Below are 26,081 nucleotides of genomic sequence, written 5' to 3' on the forward strand. Positions count from 1 at the left end.
TTACAATGCTGAGAAAAAGGATGTTTTATTATTGTAACTTAACCTTAAATTATTACTACCATTTATGAAAGTAACATAAATGAAGGCTGATCTTTAGTTTCAAAAAGCCAAATATGAATAAAGTACAGAAAACAAATTCAATTGAAAAAAGTTCTGACATAATTTTTCTACATGTTATGTGAAATCTTAGGAAGAACCATTGTAATAATTACTCAAATTAATATTAAAGGTAACACAACAGATGTTTGGTCTTAAACATAAATTTAAATGTATACTGTCTACAATAACAGATCAGAGCTAAAGTATATCTGAAACTTCTAACTGAAAAAATAAGTTAGTTTGCAAATACTGTATTCAATAAGAAAGCAGCTAAAAAATAAAATGTTGGATAATCTTATCAACCAAGGCCACCTTTTAGATAATATTTAAGGGTAGGTAAAATGAGCAATGATAAAGTTCTACAGATATAACTAAACAGTTATACCAGAGACGTACAGCTGATCTTTGAACACGAGGGTTAGGGTTACTGATGCCCTGAGCAGTAGAAAATCCACATATAACTTCAGTCGGCCCCCTGCATTCGGGGATTCCCACTTCAGATATAAAATACAGATTTTGATCCATGGTGGTTGAATCCACAGATGCAAAACCCAAGAAGCAGAGGGCCAACTATATATTTATTGGGAAAAAAACACATATTAAGTGGATCCTGCCAGTTGAAATCTGTCTTGTTCAAGGGTCAACTTTACTTTCATTTATAGAGTTCACATATCAAAACATAACAAGTAATTACACATCAGTATCAGTAGGAATACCAAACATTATTTCACAACTGCCACTATGTGTTTCTTCCTCTCCGACACAATTGGCACAGATCCGGGCTTGCTATGTTTGAGTCGATTTACTTCCCTAGAAATCAAACGAAATATATAAAATATAAGCAAGTTTATGAGAAATCATCTTAACCAAAAACAACTTTCTCAGAAAAATAACAAGGCATTTTCTTTCATTGGAAAACCACCTATTAAAAAGTTTTCACAATGAAATAGGTAAAAAGTACCTAGAAATCAACTTTTGTTAACTTATTTGCTTCTTCTCTTACTACATCTCAGTAAAAACCTGCCAGCTGTTAAAATATTTAAAAGGGACTCAACCCCAACATCTATCCAAAGAAAGCAAAATAATAGTCATTTGTATAGTCTAATTAAAAAAAAAGAGCTCCATCTTAAAATCCCTATAACACTGCATGAATTTAAGAACTATAGAGAAGAACATTGTACAGGGGCCAGGGTGGTAGTGATGAGTTGTTGTTCTGCTTTAGGGCCACAATGTTAGATTCCAAATGTTATGATGAAGCATGGTAGAAAAATTTTTACTTAAAAAATGAGCACTATGAATTCTTTGCATTCTTTAACTTGGAAAATACACAATACCTTTTACTTCTACCTACATTAGAAATCATTTTTAAAAACATCTACTGTAAAGTTTTATAGTATGAGCAATAGTTTATTTTGATAAGTCATTTCCATAGTCTGTCCTTTAAACATATTCTCAAAAATAAGTATTAGAAATTCTTACAACCTTACATGATTGTTACTCCCCCTTTTATTAGAAAAAAGAAAAAGACTCAGAAAAGTCTTCAAAAACATTTCTAATGTATAACAGCACATAAACTAGCCCCTTAAAAGATAGAGTTTTTTGGGTTTTTTGGTGAGATAAGAGGGAGGAATGAGAAAAGGGTAATGAGATAGAGTAAAATCCCCCAAGACATACTTGCGCCGACGAGCCTCTTTCATAATGCGCTGTTCCTGGATCTGGCTGTAGATAGATTTTGGTAGATGTCGGTGACGAGCGATTCGTTTTACATGAGGATGATACTGGAATTTCTCCTTCAACTTCTGGTTATAATCTTTGGCTGCTTTTTCTCGTGATGTAAGCTGAAAAAATGCATTTTGATATTTTAATGAATGGTGTGTTCTTTGTTTTGCTTCAGCATAACAAAGCTAAGAAGCACCCCAAATTGCCCCCAAACTAAACTTTTATGACATGCAACCAAAACCGCCAATGTAATTCTACCCTATACAAGGTTATGTTAGTCATACCAGCTCTGCAAGCACTTCCTTTTAGATAGCATGCCTACAATGTAGGTAAATGACACCAAGTGAAAATCTCAGTACTGAAGAAGCAGGGCTACGTGGACCACTGAGTTGGACCTTCCATAGGCAAAAATAACAGAAAACCACCTAATCACTCAAAAAATTTTTTGGTTAAAATAACAACAGAAACAGAAAAGGAAAAGTTTTTAATTCTGTAATAACTAGACTTTGTTTAACAAATGATAAGGATAATATGATTTAGAGAAACATTTAATGATGAATCAAAACCTAGGCATAATGTAATACCAATCATTAAATCTAAAATAGAATTGTCTTTAATTACTGTTAATATCTTGATTTTCCTACTAGTGCTAAGCAGAAAATAACTCACCCTTAACCTTTCCTTCTAAAATTTAATATGTTTTTGATATAAACACTATGTTTTCTTAGAGAAAACATGAGACATTTAGAAAGACATCAGAAACAAAACAAAAAATCACTCATAACTCTAAAACCCAGAGGTAGCTAGCTAATAACAATGTTATATTTTCATCGAATGTTTTCTAAAGTCTGAAGCTTTCTCTATCTTTTTAAAGTTAAATATTTTACTGTGTCTTTGATATTAAAAGACCTCACAGGGACTTGCAGCTTTTGATCTGTCAGAATACTATTCATTCAGAAGAAACAGGTACTCTAAGTTCTACTTCCAGTCCCTACCTCTTCTCTCCCTACCTCAAGGAAAACACAAAGAATCAAGAAGGCTCAAATATTATCAAACATCTAAATTAACTAAGGACTCTGAAGGTGCCTTTGACATGTAAAGTAAATCTTAATACAGCCTTGTCTGTTTTGGTGCCAACTTATTTCTTTTTATCCCAACTATGCCAATTTGATCAAAATACTTATCTCTTTACAGTATGACATCCAATAAAATCAGAAACTAGCTTTGTGACAATGAAAGAAAATGGGGTCTCTTACCACACCCAATTTTTCAGAAGCATTAGCTTTCCACAGACGAATGTTCATTTCATCAGATCCACACATAATATACTTGCTGTCAGAAGTCCATTTTACACAGATAACATGCTGCATTCTCTTTGTGTGATAGACTTCCCTACAGAAGAGGAATTAAGTTAAAACCCTTCGGATTTCGGTACAGAGTTTAACCACTGCCTATTGAGAGTATCAGGATACCATTTTGAGTGCTAAGAGAGTATAAAAGGGAAATTCAAATTCATTTTAATGTACTTTTATTGAACCAAACTGACAAGATTCTATACTAAGTGCTGGGAAATTTGAAAAAACTCCTGTCCTCAGAGAAGTTACAATCCAATAAAAAAATAAACAAAAACAAACTAAGTAAAACCAGATGCCCAGAAAAGTTCACAAAATAACTGAAGACATATAACACAAATATTTTGAACCTGGAGTAATTTTATAGCAAGAAGTGAATTGTTTTTAATAAGTCTCTCCTTCAGCCCTCACCCGCTACACCAAATCAATTCTGGTCAACCATCGTGCTTTTCCTTTTCCATTTTACAGGAAAACAAAATAAATGCAATGACATTCAGAGAGCACATCCTGATATGTTGATCCTAATGTCTGATTTGTGTTTTGGTAAAATTGTTTAAAAAGTTTAACTGAAGTGAGAGTTGATTTACATGTGTGAAAAGAAAGGGAGGGCTATAGAAGTGTCTGATGAGTTGAGGTAAGAATCAATTAATAAACGGAGATGTCAACTATCGTACCTATTTGGAAAGGTGTGAAACATGCTAAGTGAATTCACAGAAGATACTATATTGGGAAGTGTGAAGAATAATATCCAAAAGCAAGTAAAAGATAAGGTTAGAAAAAATAAAAAGATGCGACTTCTGGAGAAATAAACTTTTTTTATCTGGATAAAAATATGATTCAAAATGTAGACTACTTGAGAGAAAGGAAACTAGCTCAGCAAATTCTGCATAGTAAAAGAAAAGCCACACATGATGTCCAAACCAAAGAGTACGTATGTATAAAAATATCCCTGAATTACTCACAAAACTAGTCTTTTATACTGTTTCTAAATGATATGTTGTGAGCTCTTAAATGAACATGTACATAAATCACATTAAATTTACTTCTAAAAGTGAGTGAATGATTAGAAAATGGTTAGAAAGAACATCATATTAAAATGAAAAGTAGATGAGACAAACTGCTTTTTCTTATGCTCTCAATATGCTGCTTTACAAGACTAAATTCTTATAATCTCTGTATTTAGAAGGGCCTTTTTTCCCATAGCCATGCAATGAATTTAAATATTACAAAATTCAATCAGGCTTTGGTAACCATTAAAAATAACTTGTTCACGTATCAGACCAGTCAAATCCAATGGTCATTCACTTAAACAACTTAGAATCCTCCTTAATGGTAAACTAAGCAGCATTCTTAACTTCTAAATGTGTTTATGTTTACACATAAGATAGACATATAAAGTTCACTACAAGTTATACTATTTAGAGATACATTTTAAAAACTTATTCTTTATATAGTCAAAATAAACAAATTGTTCCACGTGAATGCAACTGATTTTCTTGTTTGCTTAGTAAATACTGCATGAAATCCTGAAGCCTAATTTCAAGCATCGATTTAACTGTAGTTTAAGAAAATCTACTCAAAATTTACTTTAAAAATATACCATTTTAAGGTCTTTCAAAGGAAAATATTTTGTAAATACAGATCATTCAAAGCACTGCCTGTGTTATCTGAGGTTTGCAATGTAGGAAATGAGATCACACGGAAACAAACTAGATTAGCTTTCAAGCAGATGAAGACAAAGGTCAGAGGGAATACCACTTACATCTAAACCCAACAGAAACACATATTAAGATTGTGATTATAAAACCTCCAAATGGTATCAGCAGACACTTCCCCTGAAATGAGTATAAGAACTCTTCGTTTCATACAATTTTAGAATAATTGAAGCTTTTACCTAGGCCTGTATTTAGTACCCACGTTGGCTTTGGAATAATTTGGCTTGAACTCAGTTGCTGGGTCCTTGGGATCACGGGTGCCTAAACATTCCCATTTCTCTGATTCTTTCTTTGTTCTTTTCCCATTCTGTCTACTTATGTATCCTACTGAAAAAAATAGTGTCCTACTACTTTGGAGAGTCTAATGCCAAGAAATAATGGGGGCCACAGTCTCTTGATTCTTAATATTTTCCAGAGAGGTGTGAAGAATGGAAACTATCAGCTTTGCCTTAGGCCTGACTAAATAGTCCCAACAAACCATTAATGACAGTTTGGATAACATCAGGTTAGTTGCAGCAACCACATAGAAACCAACACTAAGAGCGCTACAATGAAGATGAAGGAATGAAGATCTGAGGATGGAATGAGTATCAAAGTCATCGGAATGCTCCAATCGGTATGCTTTTGATTCAAGCACCTTCTTAATCAGCTAATAGTGATGGTTACAATTATTTGCTGGCAATCAGTGATGAAACAAGGTGGTTTAGAAATCAATACAGAGTCCTCAAATTGAAGGAGAGAAAGATGCAATACCAAAGAGAAGACTGGCTATGATGAACAAGGTATGGACAAGCTGCTTGACTCCCAGGAGAAGGCTCTGTCTGAAAGATCTTTTGGCTGTGAATACAGCGCAGGGGCTAGAGTGAGGCAAATGAGGTGCCCACTGTGTAAACTCTGAAAGGCACTTACTTTTAGGGTTGTGCAGATGCAGAGTTGGCACTTGCACAGCCCTAAGAATAGGTAACTCTTTGAATTCTGGACTCTAGTCCTGGCCCTGCTGGGACAGACGGTGAGTTAAAAGGACACGATATACCCTTGAAAACAAATCGCATTCTTTAAGAAGGCTCAGAAACTTTCAGCACTGTAGAAGCCAGGCTAATTATCATTAAAAGTAATAATTAAAATTCTCATCATTATACTAAAATGGTGAGATTCCCCCACTCTGTTGTAGTAACAATACCAAACTGTACATGTATATATGTATACCATGCATAGTGTGTGTGTACATACATAACTGTATTTTAGAATGAATATTCATTTAATTTTCTTTTAAAATTTTAATGTTATTAACATTATTGTATGAAAATGGGGGTGTTCATATCTTCTAGTGTGAGCAACCCCACCATAATCCTTTAACTATCATTATTTTTTATGGGTAAATTTCCTCCAGTTTACTAGGATTTGCTTTGAATATATTTCCAGGAACACATATAAGGCCTTAGTAAGGAACAAAATGAATGTGTATGAAAGTGCTTTGTAAACTATAGCACTCTATACAAGAGGCTTATCTGACACAGGAGTTAAGTTTTAAAGTCAGGCTATAAAGCAAAAAATCAAGACCAGTCAAAATTACCCTTAAAAACCTTAAAATGCCATAGTTTTCTATAAACTACCTCAATACAATAATACATGATATAATATAGATAATAAAAATATATTACATTCATTAACGTATAATATGTAACAGAGGGCCAAAGTATACAAAACAATATGTCTTAGACACTAGAATTATACTCAATGTGCTTACAGAATGAGACACACAGAGTCCAGGACAGCTGAGTATTCATATCTCCTACCTCCTGATCATTCCAAGGCTTACACCTACTAAGTGGAGTGGAGGGAGAATGGTCCTGACAACTTAAACTGTTATTTTTCTTTTTTCTTTCTTGCCTTAGTGTATAAGGGAAAAACTTATCTAAGTTATTCATTATCAAATTAAAACAATTTTAAGTTTACTATATTTTAGGGCAGTGAAAATACTCTGTGTGGTAGTACAATAATAAATACATGTTATTATAAACCCAGAGAATATACACCAAGAGTGAACACTAAAGCAAACTATGGATTTGGGGTGATTATGATGTGTCAGTATAGGTTCAGCCTTGGTAACAAATGTACTATTCTGGTTAGTAATGCTGATAATGGGATTGCCTATGCATACATGGGGGCAGGGATATATGGGAAATCTCTGTAATTTCCACTCAATTTTGTTATCAACCTAAAACTGCTCTAAAAAAATTAAGTCTTCATAAAAAAAGTTTACTATAAAGCATTTAAAAGCAATTCTAAAATAAAAGGCTTTTCCTTAAGGCAAACAATAAAATTTCATAGCGACAAATTAAATAAAGACAATATCTTGTTCAATGAAATAAACTGCCCAGGAGGCTGATGTTTCAACCATAGATGATACAGTGGAAGTTGGTACTCCATGTCAAAATACTGGGGTGTGAGCCCTATCATATACACACAATCAAAAAAATGACAATCAAGACAAGGAAAAATCAAACAAAAACAAATGGTTTATTGATAGTACATACCTGCTTCTACTTTTGTCCACAGGAAAGATTCGAATAGATTTATCAAAACTAGCAGACACAAACTCTTTCCCAGTGGGAGAGTAATCAACGTCAAGCACCGCAGATACATGATCCATATGTACCATTACAGGAGTGTCCAGTGCACGCATATCAAAAGTATACAAGCTGTAAAAGGATTTTTAATTATTTGATACAAATTTCTATAAAGAAGTTTAAAGAGTACTAAGAGACACTCGTGAAAGTAAGACCATTAGCTAAATAATGCACATCTAAATAAACAGCTTAATTCTTTATACAGCAGGAAAGGAATAGGGAAAAATATCAATAGTTTTTATTATTTTTTAAGATTAAACATTTTCATCCTTATAAACATAAATCTCAGTGTAGAAAATGTGAAAAATTCAAAGTACAAAGAGTACTGAACTTACCTTTAATTCCACCATCCAGAGACACTCAGTACAGAATAATTATTCCTAATCTTTTCACCATGTAATTTAAATATATACTTTTAATAAAAGTGATAATACTGTTTAAAGCTCTGTATTCTGATATTTCATATAGCACACGAGCATTTATCCAATAAATAATCTTTAATATTTTAATGCTTGCATGTTTAAATGAGTTAAAATAATTTATAACTTAAATTAGTAAAAAATTCTTAAATAAAATTCTGATATTTGAAATTTTGACATTTAATTTTTAATTGAATGAGATGGTTTCAATTGAATCTAGACAGATTCCTACAAGTAGGATTATTAAGTTCAAAGGCATGAGCATTTTTAAGGCTTGAGCTGACATATCATTTCCAACAAAGTTGCATTAATTTATACTCCTATCAGTGATTTATAAGAATGAGCACAGCTTCTCAAAGGGTGTATTTAAATTAGAAAACTATACATTGTGAACTGGAAAAAAACAACTTCATAATTATCAAGATTTAAAAATTCTTAATCAACAGCTTAAAGAATAGTGCTTCAAATGAGTCAAGATGGACAATGGGCGACTATAATACAGCATTACTGTGACTAAGTTCCTAACAGTAAAACACTTCAAGATGCTAAGATTAGTGAGCAAAAGTTTAAGGAGAAACAGGACATCTACATAATTTTAAAGCATCTCCACAAAGATATGTATCAATTATAAAAAGAAAAAGACAGTAACTTTATGGTGGAGAAACGTGGCAGATACTACCTTAACTAGGTGATCAAGGTTAACATCGCCAGTTGTAAGACATCGTGTCACCCTGATTCGATGCACCAAGATGGCATACTGATTTTGTGGTATTCTTGCAAAAGATGCATAATAATGAGAAACATCACTTAAGCCCAAATTAAAGGCAGTCTACAAAATAACTAATAGGTCCTTCTCAAAAGTATCTAAGGTCATAAAAGACAGGGATAGACTGAGGAACAAAGACTGAACAGACTAAAGAGACATGATAATTAAATGCAACATTTGATCCTGTGTTATATCCTAGAATAAAGAACATTAGAGTGGTGGTGGAACAGTTTGTAGTTAATAGTATTGTACCGATGTTAATTTCTTGGTTTTGCTAATTGAACGATGGTACAAAAGACATGAACTTTAGGGGAAGTTGGTTGACAGGTACTATTTTTACAACTTGTTTTGCAACTTTTTGCAAATTTTAGTTCAAAATAAAATGTTTAAAAACCTAACACTTCAAAAAGAATGTTTGTTTTTTTTTTAATACCATTACTACAAAAAGTCATTGATGTAAACAGTAAAATATCCCCCAAATCTTTCAACATACCACAGGATTGTCAGCCAAGGTCATACTGATCTTTGATGTTAAATTTCTGAGTTGACAACTGCTTTATACTCTCTGTCTAGAGCAGTGGTTTTCAATCAGGTTTATTTTGTTTTAGAAAATTCTGAGGTTTTTTTTCCAAGTAAATTCTGTTTTAATTTCTACCTGAGAAAAAGGTTAAAAGTTTTTCAAATTCCAAGCAAATCAACCCATTTGGATGGACAATGTTTACATAAACAAAGTTTTGAGTTATAAAATTCTTTAGGGATCACCTATTCTAACCCCTTATCTTACGGATGATAAAATCATGGCATGGAGCTAGTGTATATGACTTATCCAAATTTCTACAGTAGTTACTGGCTGAGTCCATGCTTGAACTTCAATTTCTAATTCAGAATAACTGAACTATTTTAAGAGCAATTAAAAAAAATGTTAAAAATATAGAAAAAAGGATACCACAGCAATATCACTTTCAAGTAAGAGAAATTATGGTACCCTAACAGTCACTTCTTATAAGGGATGTGCTCTTTGTTTTAGGTGCCATATATAATTGTTTCCAAGGTAAGAAATGAGAAATTCCAGGGATACTCTGAAAAAAGATACCTTGACAAAACAGCCAATTAGAATAAGTGTTAGACCTTAACTAGAAAAAGACCATTTAATTTCAAAATATCAATAAAGGCTAAAAGACCTTCAATTTTCTTTGGTACTGCTTGTTAATGAGAGTACAACTGAGCTTTTTAGTACAGAGAGTCATAATAGATCTTCTTAGTTGGTATCACTAAAACATCATGAAATAAATCCTATTTTGAGCTAATTTATGCTTTTATAAATAGTGAAAAGAACACAAAACTTAAATGCAGAAGATCTAAAGTTCAACCCAAAAACGAACTTCCACCTTAAAAAAAAAAATGTGTCAAGACCCAACCGTATGTGCAGCACTACAGTAAATGCTTTGGATAAAAAAGATGAGACGCTCTTTTTTCACTAGGACATTAAACCCCTGCTTCAATAGCCTCATCTCTAAAAAGGGGATAACATACATGTCCTATTCAGCTCGCAGGGATACTGCAAATATAAAACAGGAGAGCCAATGTGAAATGCTTCAACAAGTTTTAAAGCAATATGTAAGGAATCATAAAATTCCATCTAGGTCAAGAACATAAGGCTGCTAAGTCACCTTCACTTTACATGGAGTAACAGAATATATTTGCAAATATTAAGGTAAAAATTGAAACTATTTTTCCTTTTGTCTTACTGAAGTAAGAGTGACAGCTGATAACAAGACTACATGAGTATCAGCTATCTGAAGAGCTACAAATTTTGTAGGCAGATATTTTTAGTTTCTATTAAAACGTGTATGGTTCTGTCATATTTATATGGTATACATCAGATCGAACAACTTTTTGGTAAAGGGGCTGATAAACATTTTCAGCATTGTAGGCCATATGATCTCTGCTGCAACTATGCAACTCAGGCATTATAGCACAAAGGTAGCCATATTCAGTACATTAATGATTGTGGCTATTTTCCCAATAAAACCTTACAAAAATAGGCAGCAGACAGCATCTGGTCCACAGGTCATAGCTTACTGTTCCTGGTATGTATCATTTTGAAAACTGAAAATACTTTTCTAAGAAGCTGTTCTCCAATTTGGGAAACATTTTTTTTTTTTTAGCAAAACACATGACAGTTTTCTAACATATTTGAAGGAATACTATGTAGGAAACATACTTCATTAGTAAGACTTATACGATTGAGTTATTTCTGATAGAAGTAAGTTTAAAAGGAAACTTACTTGTAATCTTCGTTTGCTGCAGTAAAAATGAAAGCTTCCATAGGGTTCCAACAAATTGTATTCGTTCTCATATCTAAGATGACCTGAAAAAGGAAGCACACTCTAATCTATTACTGTGAAATTAATTCTCTCTGAAATGAATAAACTTCCCACTTCATTTCCTTTCATTTTTTCCCAATGTTTAAGCAAATATTTAGTAAATACCTATTATGTGCTCAGTACTTGCCTTGGTGCAACAGGAAAATAAATCAATAATAATTGCTTCCTGAATACACAGAGTTGTAAATATTGAAAATATAAAAATGCTTAATAAATGGTCCCTCGACCTCAAATAACTTATAGTTTAATTGGGTTAATGAGACATATATAAAAAATTTTTAAATATAAACAATGAAGCAATAACTAATTAAATACCAAATTAAAGGCAAAATTAATGGTGAGCTTAGAGTTAAAATGGAGATTTCAAAAGACAAGCATGATTGGAGCTGACCTGTGAAGGACCAATATATTATAAAGTTTCTCAATAGGAACATTTTGGGTACAACATTCTTTTGCTGTGTGTGACTGTCCATTGTATGATGTTTATCTTTTCAGGTACCTGCCGACTAAATGCCAGTTAGCAATCTCTAAAATACCCTTCCCACATTTCCAAAAATACACCTGGTGAGGGAGTACAACTCCTGATTGAGAACTACTACATTTAGAAAAGAACAGAAGAAACGCTGATAGTCTAGTAGCTAGAATAAAGAAATAACAGAAAATATCATCTCTGCATCCATCAACGTGACCTGCAATGTGACAAAGTCTATTTATATGTTGTCTTATTGACTGAAACATATAAATAAATGAAATACAAATTGGGACCAGATTTTAGAGGGCCTTGAAAGCCAACCTACAGTTCTTTTCTTCAACCTAAAAGTAATAAAGCACCATTTAAAAACTGAGAATGGAGGGCCAGAGGGGGCAAAAACTACTTATTAAACTAGTACTTCATGTTAGCAGTCTGCTAAATGCTTAAAGTATCATGTTGTATTCTCACCAATGTGCTGCAAGTAGTTATTAATATCACTATTTTACAGGAGAAACAGATTAAGTTACCTGTTTTACGTCTAAAACCAAAATTCATGTAGAACCTTCTCACTATATCACATGAATGAGTGAAATGATTAAACGGTACTTTGGAAAGGTTATCATATTTATCAAGTTCAAACTTCAATGAATATATTCAACTCCTAGTATTTCTGAATTATGTTATAAAAACTACTGAGAAAAAACAAAAATGTAAAAGCACATCTTTTATATGTGGACCATGAAAATAAACTCGTGGTATATCAATGTCTACCCTTCCTGCATGCTCACAATTCTAGCACTTGAAATCAACTTCGTACCTTTTCACTTATAATGGCACTCCTCTTTAACGACGGTATTTCTCTCCCTCTAAAGAGTCAGTCTAAAGTTGTATTAGCTTTGATATCTAACTCCTGGAATGACTGCCTAGCACTACTGAGAAATGTCACTTTGAACAAGATAGTGTTTGTCTAAACAAAATGCCAATCTAGTACCCATCAGCACATAACTAAACAAATAAACTTAGTTATGTAATTATAAAACTTTCTAGAATGCAATATTGTATGTATCATATGACAATCATGGAGCCTGAAGTAATGGAATGAAATAATTTTAATTTAAAACCTTTCAATTTAATAAGCACTAACTAGATGCCTAAAATTTACTGGCATTATGAAAGATACGAAGATGACTAGGATATAGTACCTAGCAGAAATTTAAGGGTCTCTAAAAAACAATAGGGAGCTAAGAGAATGCCATTATGATCACTTTGGGTTCTAAGAACATCTCTATGAAAAGAAATTTTTTTAAATTCTGAAGAAACATTTGTTCCAGATTTTCAGTCACTCAATTTACAGAGGAATGCATTAACAATTGTATAAAGCAGAAGACAAACTGAAACTCACCTTTTTCAGAGGAGTAGCTTGCCTCATGTCATATAGTACTATATTCCTGTCAGAAGCACAACTTCCCAAGAGAAATGTCTAAAAATAAGTATAACAATCACCAGTTAAAAGCCAGGCTTGGCAGCAAACCATGTCCATTCAGTGAACAAATGATTTAATTACCCTTGATGTTTAGGATACAAAGTTACATTAAAGTCGTTTTAAGAGGGAACAATGAATCATACATAATCTCAGCAAATTATTTTCACTGTTAAATCCCTATGCTCATATTTTAGATGCCAGTGATGACAATGTACAGATAATTCTGTGTTCTATTCTGTAACAACATATTTTACTCATCCACTCTCAACTTAGACCTGTTTTCTTTTTCAGTATTATAACACTTCCGTAAACATTTTCATACATTTAGCTCTTTTTCTAAGGAGATAATTTCAGTAGTAGCATTACTGAACCAAAAAAGCATTAAAAAAAAAAGTTATGGTTTTTGATATTTAGGGCTAATCCTTTTCCAGAGAGTTGTACCAATCAATATGAACCGCAACATGCAAATATGTCAATGTTATTTGCAACCCGGCATTAGGTAGTGTCATTTAAAAGTTAATATCTGTATGGCAACATTTCCTAATTATATAAATTAGTATTTTATTAGTAGTTAAACATTTCCTCAAGTATATTAACCTTCTGTATAAATTAGGCCTATCATTTGTTTGAAGATGTTTCAAATATTTATTTTTAAGTCAGTTATAAATGTGCAAGGTACTTATATAATAACACTTGGCATTAAGTGAAAATAAGCCCTCCAGCTACCATTGGAGCCCAGAATCCCAGTCTTTGTAGCACCATTCCCTCCTCACTTATGGGTCCTGACACTACTCTTGGCTTCTGCCAATTAGTTACTTCTCACTCCACATGTAAGAGGAAAAACAAGAGATATTTACTAAATAGCTATATGGCCAGCTAACTCCTACTACATGTGTGTACAAAGTTCAAATAAAACATCATCACTTCCCCTCTGAGACTTTACCCTAGTTAGTGACTTCTCACAACCATTCCTGATGTCTCATTATGCTACCTTAAGGTCCGATCAGGTCCCAAAAATACTTTGATCCAAGCAAAGCAAAAATTCTGCCTAGACTAAAAGCTGACTTTCACATTGTAAAATGTGGCAATGCTTAACATAAACTTTTGACTTTATTAGAATTCTAGGCTTCAATATTTTAACAGAAAATTTATTATTGATTAGAAGAGACGGATACACTCCATTTGTTCACAGCAACATGCCCTTTCCATTAAGTTCAATACAGGATAAGAGACATGCACACCATTTGTTTTTACCAGTAAGTCAGTTCATGAGATTAAAAAAAAAAAACACTACATATACAGCTGAACAAATAGAGTTGCTATACAGGCAAATTTGAAAAACATGGTCGCTAGGTCGTCACTAATAATTATGATTTTAGAATTGCCCATCGGTTCTTCTAACACAGGTGTTCACCAAAATAGAGAAGTGAAAGACCTTCCCTCAGAGAAGTAGGAATCAATATGTTTGCTTCTTTTTTTTTAAATAGTAATAACATCACTTAAATTTGGATAACACCTATAGTAATAACATCACTACCTTAAATTTGGATAACACCTTTTAAAAATATTCACATGTATTATTGCCTTTTACACTCACAATAAACCTATTGAGTACACTGAAAGATATAATCAATCTCATTTAAAAAAGAAACAAATATACAGAAAGTCTCAACTATATAAGGTCAAAGGTACATTGCCAGGAAATCAAGTTCAAGCTTAGCTCCACATGAAGTAGGACATAAAATGCTCCCACAAATCGCTTGTGTTAGTGGCTTCCTTCTGTCTAGTGTCACCATGGCCTGATTATACAGAGCTGGCTTGCCCCTTCACGCCACACCTCACTTTTACAAACAAAGTGAATACAAGAAGGGAGACAGAGGATGGAGTAAGGAAGATATAGTAGATACTCTAGACCAGATTTCAGCAAACTTTTTCTGTAAAGGGCCAGAGAGTAAGTATTTTAGACTTTATGGGCCATATGGTCTCTGTAGCATTTGTTCAACTCTGTCACTGTACTGCAAACCCAGCAACAAACAATATGTAAGCAAAAGAGCACATCTATGTTCTAGTGAAATTTTATTTACAAAAAAAGGCACTGGGCACATAGATTACAGTTTGCCAAACCATGCTCTAGACCAGCAGCTCCTCTCAGAGGTGTGTATGTATATGTGCTGGGGACAAGAAGGGTGTCCTCTGATTGACTGCTCAGCAGCACAAGGCAAACTCACATCACGCTGTAGCACCTTGTGTTTCAACATATCATACAAACAATTTTTATACCCTGCTACTTTGACTTGGCCTTTCTACCATCCTTTTGTCAACTTGAGAGTGTAAAACTTGCATATCAGGATTTTCTCTTATACTATCTGATATGATGATCTCCTGATAACTTCTAAAATCAGCTTATACATGCAAAAATTTCCTTTTCTTTCTTCAGGAAAAGGCGTCTCTACCAAGTCCTCTGGACAATGAGCTCACCTACTGTTATATAATCAGAAAAAGCTCATGGAAAGATCTGCAATCCAAGGTCTACTTAGCCTTCAGGGCAGCTTCCTTTCCTGTATTTGAATCTAAATAAACAATAGGTAGTAGCTAATCTCCAACTCTTCCCTTACACCTGGAAGGAATTAGGAATAACATCTGACTTCTAAGCAAAGAAAAACATATGTAATTGTCATACAGTACAATACTCAAGCATACCATTATGAAGCACTGATGTGCCCTTGTCACTTATAAATAATTAAAGAAAATAATGAATGCTCAATGCTCCTTCTTCTGATCTCTAAGAGAGTTAATAAACATTTTTCTTAAAGGTACAATGATGTAATCTGATACATGAGTGTTGAGAGCATGAGTTAAACTGAAGTTTTCAGGACAGTATTTTCACTCTCCTCTAATGGTGTTTAGCACTGGTATCTGGGACTAAATTGCAGGTAAACACGTTAAGATTTGATTAAAGGTGTCAGAACACAGATATAATCTGGAAAATTGATTAAATGCCAGAATATCATTCAAACTCAAAAAAAAAATCGTATGTTTAAAAGTTTCTTAAACAGAGGTGAAATTATTAAATAATAAGAAAACAACAAGCAGAAAATATTTCAAAAACATTACCTCAATTGGGTTAAACTTAACACTACTTATACTGTCAAATCCCCAGGTCATTGAACATATAGGATTGGTTCTTTGTTCATCCCAAATGTCTACTTGCTGTCCACATGTGGCAAAAACAGCTTCTTTCCAGTGATGATCAATTCCTGTATACACTGTCTTTGAAAGCAAAGAAGTTGTTATAGATGGATCTTTTCATAATTACATCAAATCTACAGAATAATATTTTAAATATATTTATCTACACTCTCATTTTTGGGGGGAAGATCCCTGTTCACAAAGAAACTTCTCTGAAGCCCTTACCTAAAGGAGAAAACAGTACCATAAGGAGTGATGCTTCTTATCGTATATTCTGGGAATAAAGAAAAATGTTAACATGGGATACATTTAACTAAGTTTGAATACATATTACTGAAGTATTTTTAAATTTAAATCATCATTGGATACTGAAGGATCGTCTAATCAACTAATGACACACAAAAGTAATTTCTAAAAAACTTCATTCCGCATTTAACATGTGAAGTACTGATTCCCAGGGCAGAAACATAGATACCAACAACTGGATTAAAATGTAAGGGGAGAAATAAAATTGGTGAGGGTGGATGCTAATATTGTTAAAAGCAATAAAATCTCATAAATTTGCTATTAAAATATGTGATTAATCTATTCAGGTTCAGATTAAAGTCTGCCTTACTACTATGCGATAAAAAAAAAAGTTTACAAAGCAAATTAGAGGGAAATATTTAGCTAGCACTTTAAGAACTCTTAGCAGCATCTACAGGTTTCTAATTATTTTCTATTCATGAATGCAGCAAGTCCTACAAACTCTTCCAAAATAAGAATTAATCGCCAATATCACAGAGACAGAGGTGAAACTAAATATTTAAAAAACATTTGGAACTTCTAGAAAAAAGGCATATTACAAGTATGAAACCAATTTTTTACCAACTGCAAATTATTTCCAGCTCATACTCATACCCACATGTGTCTTTTTAAGAACATTTATAACCTCTTGATACCTGAAAAGCGGACTTAAAATATGTAACTAATAGTAAAATAACAGTAATTTAAAAATGCACATATTTAAAGATCAAATCTAATTTTAGAACTTTGCTTAATATGAAAATGTAAGCATTATAAATATAGGCCAAACATTCTGAATTATACTTAAGCTATAACTAAATCATATCACCTGATTTGCAGATTATAAGAAATGTAAATAAGATTTATACGAAAAACATTATCATATTATTACATTTCTTCATTTCCTAAAAGATTCTTTCAAGTAAGAAATTCTGAGCTTTGTGTAACATCTATCATGATATAAATCAGACAGAAGCTCAAGCAGTATTTTTTCTGATCTTTTACCTTATAGATTTCCCTCTAAGGAAATGTTTCATTGCATTCTCCAGCTAAAAACAGAAATAAATTCTTTAGCTGCAAAGGACCTTAACTGCATTAAATAGTGTTTAAAATAGGTCAATTATTACAGCCTAAAGTCTTTGATTCTTACATATATCTCTTTTTGGAATTAAAACTATGAAATTATTTTAAGTAAAAGAGAAGAATTTTAATAGACAAAGTATGGATCAATTCATTTTTGTACCTTTCCTAATATTGTATGCAATGGTTCTTCCTCTTCTCCAAAGCTTGGTCCATCCATTTTCCACTGCTTCACAGTTTTATCATCACCAACCTAGAAATATTTATCATGATGAAGATAATGAACTTTTATAAATTATAAACTTACCAACATATACATCAAATTATAAACATTTCCAGTTTTAAAAATAGCACAACCCATATTCTTCCAGTATCATAATTATTGATTTATTTATCTTTCATCTTGTTATAGGAAATAATTGTGACAAATACATATGGTCTATAAAATGAAAAACAAAATAGTATGAGTGGAGCAAAAGAAGAACAAGAGCAGGAACGCAGTTAAGTCATAAATAATAGCTAAAAACTGCCTATTTCAATAAGAATGGCATTTTAAATTAGGAAGAAAATGGACTACAATAAAATGATATTATAATATCAGGTTAGTCATTTAAAAAGTTCACCCGATCTGATGCCTGACATCAAAATAAAATTCCTGGTAACTTTAAATGTAAAATAAAAAATTAAAAAGATAAAAATACTAGAGAGAAGGCATATTTATGACTTTAGCATGAATAAAGTCCTTCTTTACCTGACACAAAATTCCAGAAACTATTAAGTTGGTTCTAGAACTGTGAACTACAGACCTCTGAAAGACCCTGAAAATTTTTAGATTGTCAGTAAAGATATCATTTGCCTTTTCACTGTGATCACAATTCCTTCTCTAACATACCTAGACAGGGTCATGAAACTTGTGTGCACTCGTCTAGTGAAAAGCTACTAAATGCTTTGCAATGAAGTCTATTTTGGTTACTGACAGCAAACACGTATTTCCTTACACTGAAACTAAATTTTTTAACATTAACACCTATTCCAAATGCTCCTATATGGAACAACAAATAGCCATTTCCTCTTTCACATGATGATCTTTCCAATATTTAAAGGTAGCTCTCAGGTTTCCCAGAAGTCACCTCTGCCCTTTATTATTCCCTTGCAAATTCCTTTGCAATCTGGGTTTTGTGCCCAGCATGCTACTCGACCTGTTCTTTAAAAAATCACCAATAAAAAGAAGGAAGATTTACACAGTTGGTTAGCGTATAGTATTCATGAACTGTTGTATATATAGGTTAAAACATTTGAAAAGATACACATCGAATCGCTAACAGTGTCAAAATTGAAAGAGCAGAATTATAGAAGTTATTTTTTGCCTTTACGGTCTACATTCCTAAAATATTCTTCTCAGTCTTCATCCTCATCATCTCTTGTGGTAGTTCACACAACCAACTATCCTTTCCTCCTGGGAAATTAAGCTCATTCACAGGCTCTTCTAGTTCTCTAGCTACTCCGTTTTCCCATTCCTAGAGGCAGGCGTTTCCCAAAGCTACTTCCCTGACATCTCTGATTCCTATATTTTCTGTCTCACTTCCAACAATGCCATACGATGGCTTCAATAATTATTTCTGCATTGATGCTGCTAAGTTGAGCTCCACCTTTCCTCCTGAGCTCTGGACCTGCATCCGTAAAGGCATGATAGGTATCTTCACTTGAATAGCCCACTGACAGCCCGGATCACACCATATCCTTTCCATTCTCACTGTCCTCTCAAGTTTGACACTCCTGGCTTCGTTTCTGTAACCATCCTCCTAGCTAACTGTTTACTAAAAACGACCATCCTCCTAGGCATCCCTCAGTTGTCAAGCCTGGCAAACCCTAAAATGTTTCTAAACCTAACAACTACTTTCCACTGTTTCCAATCTCCAGCACTGACTCTTATTATTGCTTCCTCAGATTATTAAAAACTGATCACTTACTGTTGTCAAATTAATCATCTCAAAGCACTGCTTAGATTCTGTCATTCTCCTGTTAAAAAAACTTTCGATTAACTCAAACAGGCATTTGTACACCAATGTTTATAGCAGCATTATTCACAAAAGCCAATGGTGAAACAACTCAAATGTCCATGTTGGATGAATGGATAAACAAAATGTGGTATATACATACAATGGAATTTTATTCAGCCTTAAAAAGGAAAGAAATTTTGGCATATGCAAAACATGAATAAACCCTAAGGACGTTATGCTAATTGAAACAGGTCAGACAAAGAAAGGCAAATATAAGATTCCACTAATATGAGGTATCTAGAATAGTCAAATACACAGAAAGTAGGACAGTGGTCACCAAGGGCTGGGGGTAAGATGAATGGGAGTTATTGTTCATTGGGCTATGGAGTTTTAGTGTGGGGAAATGAAAAAGTCTAGAAAAGGATAGTGGTGAAGGTTGTGTAATGGTGTAAATATACTTAATTCCACTGACTACACAATGGTAAATTTTATGTTATGCATGTCTTACCACACACAAACACAAGTCTTTCAATGACTTACTACTTACTATCTGATACAGTACAATTTACTTATCCCAAAGCACTGAAAATCCTCCAGAATAAACTAAACTACCTTTCTACTCTCACCTTGCATTAATCTCACTTCTCAGGGTTCTATAGGATATTAGTTCAATATTATGTTAAGTAATTATTTATTAAAAAAATCATAGAGTAAGGGGAAGGCTGGATTACATAAAGAAAATGAGGACTTTTCAAGTCCTTTACAAGGTTTTAGCAAGTTATTTGCATTGTGAAATACCAAAAGGGCCTTGGGACAAATAAATGAACTCAGAAAATATTCAATTAGATCAGTCTTACACGTGGTAAAAAGAGTTAATAACTTAACGGCATTATACTTACAGTAAAAAAAGAAGTCCCACAAAAGCGAGTACATATTCCACGTACAAAACCTTCATGTGCTTGTATTGTACGGATACAGTTTCGTTTAGTCAAGTTCCAAATTCTAATCTATGATAAAGCATATTGGCAAATTTCAGTAAACTGTAAATATAAAATATTCAGGCACAGGAGTACTACATTCCAAGAAAAATAAATTCAACACTGAAAAAAAAAGGCTATGAATCACTCCACCAGACAGCTAAAAACAAAATCCTCTGTATTAAAATAATGCAATGCATATGGATAAGTATATCAACAAGCAGAATAGTCAATCTGCTAAATACTCTGTTGATTCCAGTTTAAAGTGTTCCAAGCTTTCTTTCTTTGGCAGTGAGAAATGATTAAATGTTGAATCATTAATAACATCCTGTTATTAATAAAACTCACACTGAAATAGCTTTATTGTAAACATGCTTTATTATTTACTGTCAAATTAAGTCTAAACGTAAGAAATTAAAAATGTAGTAGCTTTAGATAAGAAATTATTCAGTTACTGATTCAAACAGAATTTAGTCTTGAATTACAAGACACAGAAAAATGAAATCAAACCAATTAAAACCCACAGTAACTCAAACTAAAGGAAGAACATTTGTAACGTAACTACTTTTAGTCTAAAATATCAACCTTTAGAGTGACACTTGCCTCTCCATCACATGCCCCAGAAAGGACAGTAGCCAGGCTCTTTGGATGCTTCGCCAAGCAATTGACTCCATCTCGGTGACCGTCCAGGGAAGCAAGGAACGGTTTTGCAAATACCCGTTCCAGTTTGGTAGCATTTAAAGCTCTTACGTATTCTCGTGGAACCTCGAAGGGGTGTAAGGTAGGATCATAGTTTCTTGGAACTGAAAAAACAATTCACATTTAATATTTCCTGTGGTCTTTCTCAGCTAATCATTCAATAAGCCGTTGTTAGGGACACTGTTCTATGCCTAGAACTGTGAAGAATTCAAAAGGAGACCTTTCTTCCAGAATACCAGAAAATCATAGAATGCATATATATTTTGCAAAATAATTAGACCCTATATATACACACAGCTTTTCTTTTTATATGTCCTACTATACTCCTCAACTGGGTTGTAAGCTTTCATGGACAGGGCTTCCACTGCATTCTTCACTTTTACTCCTTATGCCTAGCACAGTGCCTGGCACAAAACAAGTGCATGTAAATGTTTGCCCCCACTGAACTCTAAGCTCCTTGTGGAGCAGGAACATTATTAATCTCCAGAGCTAATCGCTGTAGTAACAGGCATACACTGCTGTGTTTATGATTATAGCCACTATTTATTGAGCACTTTCTACATTTATTTGCTTAAAAAACTGTTTTTACCATGTGCCTGGCACTGTTCCAAATACCTTATATTAACTTATTTAATTTCCATAGCACCCTATGTTTTAGATTCTACTACTATATCCCACTTTATAGTTGGGAAAACTAAGACACAGAGCAGTAACTTGTCTATGAAATGATGGAGCCAGGATTCAAACCAAGGCAGTCTGGCTCCAGAATCCAAGTTCTTAACTATTATGCTAGGCTGCCAAACATGCTGTCTCAGCTAATAATTATGCTTAGGAAATAATTCTAAGCCCACATGTTTAAAAAAACCCTCAATGTCTAAAAGCAAATGAATTGTCTTACCCCATGACGTCAACTTGCTGTCTTTTCTGACTCCATTAATTGTACTATATCCAACATCCAAACAAGCTCAAACATGTCGATCTTATATAGTCCATCTTCCACATTTCCCAATGCCAAAACTTAAAGGTCCTACTTATACTCTCTCTCTGAAATACTTTTTCATTCTTCCCTTTTCCTATCTTTAGTAACTTAGTTTTGGCCCTTATTACTTTATACTTGGACTACTGTAATATCATCCCTACTCTACTTGGTGGAAATTTACACTATAATCAGATTAATCATCCTAAAACACAGCTTTTTACATGTCATTCCCATGCTCGAAAACTTTCAAAGGCTCCCTACAGTGGTAGTATTCAAACTCTTGATTGTGTGCCCCATTAGTAACAGAGTTTTTGAGCATATCTTCCCCCTCTTAACATATGTACACAGTATTTATTTAGTAAAGCATGTTAAAGATGCTTGTTTAAAAAAAATCTCATTGTAACACTATGATAGAGTGATTCAAAAGTTTTAACTTAGTTTATATCAATATTTGGTTTTAATTGCTACCATAGTCGAAAAAGATACAGGCAGAACTGGCTACTGCCTGGTATTGCCTTACTGGGAGCACAAACATACTGGAACCAACTCCTCCTTCTGCAGTTTTGTGCTAACACATGTGACTTCAGTCACTGTGAACATGTCAGACAGTGGGAGTGGTTCAGTTAATACAGTATTGTGCAAAGTGAAGACTGCCTGCCCTTCAAAAAAAGGAGCAGATCCAAAGAGAAGACATCCATCATTGGCCACATTTAGAATATTTAATTTTCAGTCCCAACCACCAGTTTTGCAAAAGTTATTTATGAAATTTATCTAGAAAATTTCCATTTACTCTGATGTCAATAGATCTTTCTAAAACTATTTTGGCATTTTAATAATTTTAACAGTTAAAAAAACTCAACAAAGTAGAGATCATTCTGTTTACTAATATTTTTATGTAGTCAAAAATGAATTTTTATAGATGACGCTTTCATCATTTTCAGGACAATACTTTTTAAATGAATGGAAACAGTTCTAAATATAAATTTTCAAAATAGCCTTCTGCAGCACAAGATTTTTTGAAATGTAATCGCTTCCTCACTCATCACTCATCATTAAAATGGACCTTGAAGTAGATTATGTATTTTTTAAATAAAAAAATAAAAATTCCTACCAACTATTTATAGCCACAGAAAAGTTTAGCAAATTTAAATAAATGTTTAACTCATCATTATGTTCCACAATTCTTCTAAGAACTTGCCACGGTATTACCAGGGAACCTCTGCAGGAAAAAATATTTTTATGGTTCCTCCCATCGCTTTACAAATTGTTATACAGATTCTGTTATTTAAAATAATATAATCTGCCAATAAATGTAAACTGTAACATGCTGCAATATTCCAAAGGTAGAAGCAAGCACACCTTTCTCAACCTTCCAGTCTTTTCTTGGAATATTGAAGTACCACATACAGCACGAAATGAGGATGTCACTGTCAATGCAAGTATTATATAAATAAAGGCTCATTTGTTTTTTAAGAAATAAAAAGTGAAGTACTGTTTTTTTCCACTCCACAATGGACAGCTCAGTACATCCAATTTAGAGACTTCTGACCAATGGAATTAATTTCAAGCTCTTTTCTGGTCTTCCACAATGTGGTCCCAACCTACTTCTTCAGCTTCAAGTGCTTTTTGAAACTCAGCTCTTGCCAAATTGGTTTATTCACAGTCACCTAAAACTGCCTGGCAATTTCCCACTTTTGAGACTTTGCAAAAGTCATTTCTTCTGCCAAGAATGTACTCCAACTTTTCATCCTAACCTATCTAAACCTTATGTATCCTTTAAACATATTTGGCTTAAAGCTCATGTCTCTTATAGTTTTTCAAATCACTACTCATTCCTACCTCTGAATTCATACATTCAGTCAACAATAAACATGCAATAAATACATATAGAGCATCGGCCATGTGCCACAGCACTGAGGATAATATAGCTAACATATTCATGACATAAATTTATGTAAGTTGTTCTCACACATTTGTATATTAACAACTGTATCAGAATAACCAAAGGAATTTTAAAAATACAGATTCTCTGATGCCCACCCCAGGTCTATTAATCGAAATACTCAAGTATTTGAATACTCCACAAAAGTTACAAGGAAATAACAGCTAAACAAGAATGAAATAATGAAAGATAATGTCTTCCTTATGTTATGTTTTACAGAGCTTCAATACTTCTAATTTTTCATCAGAAAGTATAAAGAAATAAAATTTTACATAAGCCCCTTAACAAGATCAGATTTATTCCTGCATTAAGACTCATAAAACAACTACTATGTGCCAGGTGCTGTCTAAACACGGTGGATATAGAAACAAACATGATTTTTCCTCTCTGAAAGCTCAGTTTGATGAGAAAGACTGACGATCAAAATAGTAATCATGAGACAATGGGATAAACACTCTGATACTGGTTAAAGAAAAAAGGGTGCTTAAATGTGGGGATGGGAAGGATATACAGGGTAAGTATGGAAGAATTACTCTTTAGAGAAGGCTTCCCAGAGGAAGGAGAGAAATTGGATAAGGGTGTGTGCCTCAGGATGCCTCAAAGAGGATGACTGAAAGAGGATACCTGAAATTCACCCAGACTGCCAAGGGTGAATGTAAGCTACTTGCAGGAGGAGTAGTGACTGGTAAAACTAGAGAGGAAGGTGGGAACATGTTCAAGGAATAAAGGTGATGTCAAATCCAGGTGACATAACCTAATTTGCATTTTAGAAACATTATTGTCGTTTCTTAACTTGTAAACATCTTGTAAGTAGAGACCAATGCTCGTATATATGTTGATAGCCTCTACTACTCAAATCAAAATAGTGAAATATTGTTCCAACCTCATCAACTTCTATCACTTATCCCTTATTAAAACACCGATGACATGGTCCCTCTTTTTTTATGCCTAAGTTCATTCCTGCCTTAAGGCCTATGAACTTTTTATTTTCTTCACTTAGAATAGTCTGTTCACATATGGTAGGTATCTGGTCATTTAGATATCATGAGCTGTAGTTCATAAGCAGTCAACGGGGGGAAAGACCACTACAGATAAATAAAATGTTAACGGGGAGAAAGACCAGTAAATAAAATTCATTGATTTCATTTTAACCATTCTCAATTCCCAGAATTGTTCATAAGAGAAAACTAATGGCTTTAAGTTTCACCTTTGCCTCTTCCCACATCCAAAAGTACATAATTTCAAGTAGTAAAATGGCCAGAAGTTAGAAAGCAGGAAGGTTTAAAGAAGCCTGTTTAACTGTTAAATCCTTCAACTCACGAGTTTGGCTCATTCGTGTTCCACTTTTCAACCACGAGAACCTGAGAAAAATCTGAGAACAGCACCTGGGGGTGGCAGTGGAAGCATTCTCCATATAGCTAACTTTTCCACTTACCACTAGAAAAAATTCTTAGAAAAAGGACATGAAGAAAAGTTATCCGCTACCCAGTCTCACAACGGCCTGATCTGCACAAAGTTTGCCTGGGCTAAAGGGAACAGGGAAAGAACGAGACTAGAGCGCGTCTCCCTGCCAGCTTTATTCGGTGGAATCCGAGACCAGGCCGAAGGCTGGCGAGCTCTCTAACTTGTCTCACCTCTCTGTAAGTCCAACTTGGTTTCGCGAACATAGTTGTCCGGGTTCCGGCTCAGCATTTTCACCTTCATCTTGGCAGCCAGTTCTCCACAAGTCCACAAGCCTTTCCGTCCCGGTTCAGACTACCGCCGCCTGTACCGGAGAACTGTACTTCCGCTTCTTCTTGACTACTTCCTGTCACGTGACTTTCACGAAGTGGAACCGGTACGCCTAAGGTGGACCCTGCGGCGCTCCGTAGTTTTGCGGACAAAGGTT

At 33.8% G+C, this 26,081-nt stretch overlaps 1 protein-coding gene across 1 annotated transcript; it reads right to left on the reverse strand.

Annotated features, from left to right (window-relative positions):
* Window positions 1-26,035, reverse strand: DCAF13 (DDB1 and CUL4 associated factor 13). Its single transcript, XM_039853919.1, has 11 exons — window positions 25,828-26,035; window positions 21,177-21,376; window positions 20,496-20,603; window positions 17,760-17,849; window positions 16,157-16,312; window positions 12,962-13,039; window positions 10,989-11,071; window positions 7,423-7,587; window positions 3,075-3,210; window positions 1,774-1,937; window positions 1-909 (listed from the first exon to the last, which is right to left on the reverse strand). The coding sequence occupies exons 1-11, from the start codon at window positions 25,895-25,897 to the stop codon at window positions 822-824; spliced, it is 1,338 nt and encodes a 445-aa protein (XP_039709853.1). The 5' UTR covers window positions 25,898-26,035; the 3' UTR covers window positions 1-821.
* Window positions 26,036-26,081: the final 46 nt, after the last annotated feature.

The sequence above is a fragment of the Pteropus medius genome, unplaced genomic scaffold (genome assembly GCF_902729225.1).
Source record: "Pteropus medius unplaced genomic scaffold, Ma_sr-lr_union100, whole genome shotgun sequence".
In the NCBI taxonomy this organism is placed as follows: Eukaryota; Metazoa; Chordata; class Mammalia; order Chiroptera; family Pteropodidae; genus Pteropus; species Pteropus medius.